Source organism: Glossina fuscipes, unplaced genomic scaffold (genome assembly GCF_014805625.2).
Source record: "Glossina fuscipes isolate IAEA_lab_2018 unplaced genomic scaffold, Yale_Gfus_2 43, whole genome shotgun sequence".
NCBI classification, from domain to species: domain Eukaryota; kingdom Metazoa; phylum Arthropoda; class Insecta; order Diptera; family Glossinidae; genus Glossina; species Glossina fuscipes.
In genome coordinates this window covers 694,374-701,649 of record NW_023998427.1, presented here as the reverse complement: position 1 = coordinate 701,649, position 7,276 = coordinate 694,374, and the positions used below count along the sequence as shown (strand labels likewise).

Below are 7,276 nucleotides of genomic sequence, written 5' to 3'. Positions count from 1 at the left end.
AAAAAAAAAAAAAGAAAACTCTCATCTACTCTATACAACTAATTATGTGTTTAGAATGCACGACCACCCAACATATCGATGCCGAAAACGAAAATCTATGACAGTGACGAAGATAATGCCAATAGCAATAATCGCAATAAAACAACAATCGGAACGAAGGAGAATAAAAAAATAAATCAACAAATTGTAAAATTGTCGAAAAATGAAAAAGATAAAGGAGGGTAAGCGTGACAGAATCATTGAATTTATAATAAATTTTGCGGTAACGTTGTACTTATATTTAAGAAACCAATCATCTTCTCAAAATTCTGGTTGGTTTGGCGGCATTTGGAATAAGTTCTCATTAAAACCGAAAAATCAAATGATTTTGCCCGATGACAAAAATCCAACTATAGTATGGGATGCGGCGGAAGAAAAATGGGTTAATACAGAGGGCGATGGCAATGAAGAGGAATCATTAAAGCCGCCTCCAAAAATGAGCGATTTGATGCCTCAAGCACAACATCAGCCACCGCAAATGCCGCATCCATCCCAAGTGCCATTTATCGAGACGCAGCAACACTATACGCAACAACTACAACAACAACAACAACCACAACAACAACAACAGCAACAACCATACCTATCTAATGCAACAGTGACATCGTTACCTTCCAATAATACCATTTTTGCTAATCCCGTTGCTCCTGTCGCCACTGTCTCCGCAGCTCCATTTAATTCAACAAAAACTCCGCATTTACAATCAAATATGTTTAAAATGCAGAGAAATCGAAGTGAGTAACCTAAGGTCGAAATTAAAATGAAATCTCTATGAAAAAAAAAAAAAAAAAAAAAATGTAATTTTTTAGGGACGTCGTTTCATTACTCGTCGATACTTGAAAAAGGTATTGACTTTAATTCAAGCAACCTGATTGGCATATATTTCAATGAGGGCAACATAAGCTCCAGTTAGTTTCACGTTAGTCTTTTGTTTTGCCGAGAAATACCGTTTTCTTTTTTTTTTTTAAATCTTTAATTTATTCTTATTGTTATTATAATTTTTTTTTTTTTTTTTTTTAGCCTTGAAAAATTCTTATGTAGATGTTTTTAATCCATCCGGTGCTCCTCTTAGTAAAGCGGCTGACAACATATTAGCTCCTGCTCTACCGTCGGCTACCGTACCTCAAGGTGGCTTCCTTGTGCCAGGAGCCATACCTCAGCAACAAGCTACAATGCAGCTAAATGACACTAGCGGAGGTTATCAGCAACAGCAACAGCAACAACAAGATGTAAGTCGAAAATGTTTAGAACGTTTTAAGAGGCTTAGCGACAGCCTTGCTGCCAAGAGTTCATTTCAAGTCTCACATCCCGAGAAACAATAATATGTGATAACTCTGTGAAATGTTATTTTAATCATTGAAAAATTACTGATTAAATATAAAACTTTCATCTGTCTATTGTTGTAATTTGAAGAGAGAGAAAATAGAAATCTAAAATTTGGCATAAATACATTTAATTGATATTGTCTGTTGATTTTAACAGATTGCACATATTTCTTCCCTACGGTAAAGGGACTTGAATATCTTCAAATAGTTGTCTCAATTAATTAGAAATTTTAATATCAATTATTTGAGATAAATCTGAATGTCCATTACTTTGTCACATATGTGGTCCGGAATATTGAGCGACTTTAACGTTAGCGACATTACAACGTTAATCATTTATAATTGATAACTATGTTAAATGTTAATCATTTGATGTGCAATCAACTAGTCGTATATAGTTGTCATTGTGTCAATATGCTTGTAATTCTCACAAGTGAAAAGGTATAACCAAAAGTCAAAGATATAACAAAACGACGCCGCTTACGTTTAATTTTTTTTCTAAACTTTTTTGTTTTTTATTTGTTTATTTTATTTAATTTTAGGTACCTCAATTCTACAATCCCAATCAATTTAACCCGAACATTAATGATGGTTCAACTTATTAAATGAATTTAAATTAATTTCATTTATTATGGCTTCAACGTAGAGAATAGACAGATAATCGACAAAGAGAAAAGGGTAAATCATTATGTATTCTTGTGTAGCCTTTAGCCTTGTTTCTATAGTATAAATTTATACAATATATATAGATTAAAGAAAAAGAGAGTAAAAAAATAAATAAATAGATTCTAAACTATTTCGGATAGTAGAACGTAAAAAAAAAAAAAAAAAAAAAAAAATAAATAAATAAATAAATAAATATAAAACGATAAAAATATATTTATATAATATATAGAGAATGAGAAAATAGCTAATGTTTATTATTAACTATGTTGTGAATGTATGCCCTGTACATATATATATTTTATAACGTAAGAAAAGTACTAAAAAAAACAAATATTCATTTTAAATTGTTTCCTTCATTTTACAGAGCATCTCTTACAGCAATTGCGTTCACATATGTTTTCCTTTTTCTTATAAATATTTTTTTTCCTTATTCACTTTATATATATTTTCCATATTATAATTGGGCTAATTTTCGTCGATTTCTTACAAGGTGACATATAAATTTAAGACGAAAATTATCAAAAAATTAATATCTTTATTTGTTTATATTTTTATTACTAATATTTAAATTATTCGTACATTATATTGTCGCATACAAAAAACAACACATAGCTTATTGAAAATGTTAATGATATGATATCAAGGAGGAATTATGACGACTGTAAGCTTTTTCCATTTAAAAAATTTCATTTGATAGGAGGATTCAAAAATTAACTTTTCTCATCTTTTTTAAGATTTCCGTTTCCGATGTTTTTTGTTTGTAAAGAAGTATATTATGTTTTATAAATAAGTTGTGTGTCCTCGATCCTTGAGAAAGGTGAAATTATTTTCTTCAAATACTACTACTAATAATAATAATAATAATTTTTTTTTGAAATAATTGGTATTATGAATAGTTTTCTTAAAAAAATTTTTCAGCTTACGTAAGAGAGAAAATCGAGTTCTATTTTTAATTTTCTATATAAAAAATTATATTTACTATGTTATAAGTAATGATGTTATAAAATACAAGTTTTTTAATCAAATATCTATTATTGTTATATTTTGTGTTTTTGTGTATTTTTTTATTTATTTTTTTTTCGCTTTGTAAATTATTGCATTTAATTTACATTTATTTTTTTTATTTACTTTTTATTGTTTCTTTATTTTTTTTATTTTTTATTTTTTTAATTATTAAAAACCAGGTGCGGGTTAGTGTTGCTTTGAATATGTTTTACATTTGTAACAAACGCAGTATAAAAAAAAAAAAATAAAAAAAAAAATAAAAAAAAATACTAAATGGCAACCACGAATACAATTGATTTATTATATCTAAACAAAAAAAAAAAAAAATAAAATAAAATAAATGTGTAAATTACTCTTTTTTGTAAGTAAAGGTCTAGAAAACAATTGATATAATTTATGTGCAGATAGAGTAAGTATAGTATATACAAATAAAAAAAACGTCACGCAATAAAAATCATGTAAGTCTACCGCAAACTATGTTCGCTTCTTGGGAAAGTGAGTATTTTGAATGCCCAACGATTAATATCCATCAACGGATATGTTTTTTTTTTCAATTCAAAATTTATACTTTTGCCGTTAAATATGCTGCAACATTGGCAGTTCTACTTAAACGTTTTACGGACTTTTGGCTGGCAAATCGATTCGTTCAATAATTGCTTCTTTAAATGCAAATAATACCACAGGCTAGGATTGGCGAGGGATGTAATCTATTATATAACCAAATATCGGCACAAGTGCAATATACTATTATATATCTTTGCTATCTCTCTTAAGCATCGGAACTACTTGCTTGGCAGTCTGAGAGGTGAAAATCAATTCTGAAGAGTTGGCAGTTTATAGACATAAAACAGCATTATGGAATAACTTTTCGTCTCTTAAAGTGCAAAATGCTCGACACTTACAAGTACTACAAATCTTCTTGATATGACATTGTTTTGCTAAATTTAAGGCATATTCTTCATGTGCGTATTTATGGGTAAGAGGGCCCAAAGCGCAACCTAATGTAGTACAAATTTAATCCTTACGTAGGGTAGGATTCAAAAATAGGTGTAGATGGTCCAAATTTTGTAGAGTTCAGTTTTGTATGCAATTACTATAATATTATGGGTCAATTTTCATCATCACATATTAAAACTTAGACATTTCTGCTCTGAAAAGTATCAATTTTCATGAAAATCCTTATTAGGGTAGGATCCAAAAAGGTAGGCCAAGATGGTCTAAATTTGGTACATTCAATTTTTTTAATTATAAAATATTATTGTGATATAATTAAACCAGTTTTCGTTACAGGAGACGGGGTTCAAAAATTGCTCCAGCCGGTCCAAAGTCTTCATATCAATTTAGACTGTCGAAATACTACTACTTAGTAACTTTTGCCTAGAAGTTTTAAAAATTACAATTTTTTTTCCATATATGGGAAGTGGGCGAAAAAGTCGAACGATCCTAAACATTTCCAATAGCGTTCGTCCTTGTGTCAAAACCCGTCACTGTACCAAATTTCATGAAAATATCTTAAAAAGTGCGACCTTTAGCTTGAGCAAAAATTATATGGACGGACAGACGGACGAACAGGCGTAAATCAATTTAGATAATGATTCTGAATCGATCAGTATAATAAAAGGTGAATCTATCTTAAGACCTTCTGCGTCCGTACTAAATCAATATACCCTACACAACTTGCGGTATAATAATATGAGTAGAAATTAAATATTTCAATCATTGTTTAAAATGTAAAACCAATAGCTCATGACTTTTTATATCAAATTTTTTTTGATTGTATTATATTTATTAATTAAACTATTATTCTTACCGTGATTATATAATTAAATTAAGTCTTTTTATATTTCAATATTGGGAAGGAAGCAAGGTTTATTCGCTTTAGAGCTAATCTTTTTTATTTATTATTTCAGAATTATAGATACGAGTGTTTTATTGATTGTAGGCGTGCCCGTTAGATAACAAGGTCAGTCTTTACTCACATTCAAATGTACCGTATTTGAGCTTCGTATTTGCAATGTATTGAAATTAAGGCATCTCTGTTATTTTGAAAACTTTGAGTCTTTTTGCAACATGTCGCAGGCAGCCCCAAAAGAATGCGTAGACAGACGGACATAACCAAATCAATCCGGAAAACGCTACGCTTATCGCAAATATATATTTTACACGTATCTGATTCGTACTTTTTGGTACTGCAACCGGACGTCGTCACTTTCAAAAGTAGGCGGTATAAAAATATATATTTCAAGAGCTGAGTTTATTATTATTTATTGAAATCTAGAAAAAGAAAATTTGTAAATACAAGTTAAAACGTTACAGTCTGGCAAGATTAAAATATGAAATACCTTATCTCACTTGATTTAGTCCGATGCTTCTTCCAGTGATTTAACGTGGGTACACTATCGTGAAGGTTTATTCACACGGTGCCCGATGGCACTCCCAGTGTGAAACGGTCAAACGCTGCGAGGTTGGTAATCCCCGCAGCAGATTGTGCCGAAGTTGGCAAGTTTGTTTGTGCCGTGAGAAAGATTTGATTCTCGGGTGCTAGCCATAGCCGTATTCCTTTCTGATGAGAGCCAGCCTCTATCTAAAATCTCTGCCTTTTTGTGAGTAAGCCAGCCAGTTGCGATGTAACTGCACATCGAGCAAAAACACTTCCCACAATTTCGCGCTAACCTTAGGCACCACGAAAGTCCCGCAATGAGCCGTTCCCGTTGTCAGGCCGAAGCTAGAAGAAGTGTTTCGGGTGCTTCTGACACTCGTGTTACCAGAGCGGGCGTCCCATATGACGCAAACTCAACATGTCATGGGAAATAATATGACGTCACAGGTTCGCAAAAATTACGCGAACTATTAGTGCACTAAATTTTGTCAGAGTAGTTTAGAAATTGTGTTGATTCAAGTAAACATAAAGCAAATGCCTGAATCGATCCATATATAATAGAAGATGTGTCTTTCGTACTCCCCAGTACAATTGCTGTAGAGTATAATAATGGACTGAACTGTAGACGCGAATCTTATACAAATTTCAATTTTCGCTCCTTATAGATAGTAGAGTGATAACGTAGAACTTATTAAATTATTTAAACACACACATCTATCTACCCTAATAAAGTTAAGTCTAAATGCGTATTACGTTTGCTTAGCAGCGCAAAACCCATTTGCATACGTCTCGGAGTGTGTTTACTTGTAGAAGCCGAACTGCAAAAAAAAATAAAAAGAAAACAAGTAAATAAATCTAATTTTGCTTATGGACGTCTGCTTGGAGATCTGATGCTTTTTTTTTTTACATGGCCAAGTATCATTCGCACGAATACAATCAAATAAATACGAGGCGGTTGGAGTATAATCATGTGTGTATATATATGTATTGTGCCATATACTGTTCAGACAATGTACGTACACACATCATTACATGAGCCAGACTCCTTGTAATATTGTAAAGCATTTGTGTACGTTAAATAGATCGAAGGCAATGTAATTTTGTTTCTCCCCTTCCCACGCTTACGCCTAGCAGAGAGCTCTCGTTGGTAATATAAATGTACGAACGGTTTTTTTTTTACAAATTTTTATTGATTCAATAGTCAAATGATGTTATGGAAACTGTAGTTGTTTCCCCATATAATGCCATATCACACGAACATGAGCACAAAGCGCGGTAATGTTAAGTATTATCCTTTGACTTATTACTTCACTCTCGTTATTAGAAAATTTAACATTGGCTCTACGAAGAAGGCAGAGTTTGGTTTTAACTGCTTTCGACCAAATTCAAACCACACGGGTTGTAAGGAGCAGTTCCGCTGAAAGGGACGCTTTACACATATGCGTATTTATATCCTCCACGATATGTCACATATCGGCGGAGTTAAAACTGACTTATCTCGGAACACACTATTCCATGCAAAATTATTTTCTAATTTATGTACGTTTCTCCGTCTATTTGTCCGTCCATAGTTGTTTGCATCCAATTCATATAAGTCGAGAATTTCAGGATATTTTGAAAGTCCAAAAACAAAACCCATCAAAGATAAATTGGATGAAATTATTTTCACGATGACAACCCCTATATAAAAAGGTGTGATTTTTACACCTTACACCACTTGTATGTGGTGCACACGAAAAGTCTTAAGATAGACCCACCTTTTATTATACCGATCGATTCAGAATCGTAATTTCAATTGATCTAAGCCTGTGGGTCCGTCTGATGTCTGTCCATGAAAATTTGTGTTCAAGCTGCAGATCGC

The 7,276-nt window shown here is 31.9% G+C and overlaps 1 protein-coding gene across 3 annotated transcripts in view; it reads left to right on the top strand.

Annotated features, from left to right (window-relative positions):
- The window catches only part of LOC119637053, a 17,034-nt gene extending 14,857 nt beyond the window's left edge, over positions 1-2,177 (top strand). Inside the window, exons 10-13 of one of the 3 annotated variants that reach the window (XM_038032863.1) lie at positions 55-221; positions 286-773; positions 1,060-1,268; positions 1,907-2,177. In XM_038032863.1, coding sequence (XP_037888791.1) covers positions 55-221; positions 286-773; positions 1,060-1,268; positions 1,907-1,969 — 927 coding nt within the window. In that variant the 3' untranslated portion in view covers positions 1,970-2,177. Of the gene's footprint in view, positions 1-54; positions 222-285; positions 774-1,059; positions 1,269-1,906 lie in introns of those variants that run through there. The other 2 variants (XM_038032864.1, XM_038032865.1) reach the window with 2 other exon arrangements.
- Positions 2,178-7,276: the final 5,099 nt, after the last annotated feature.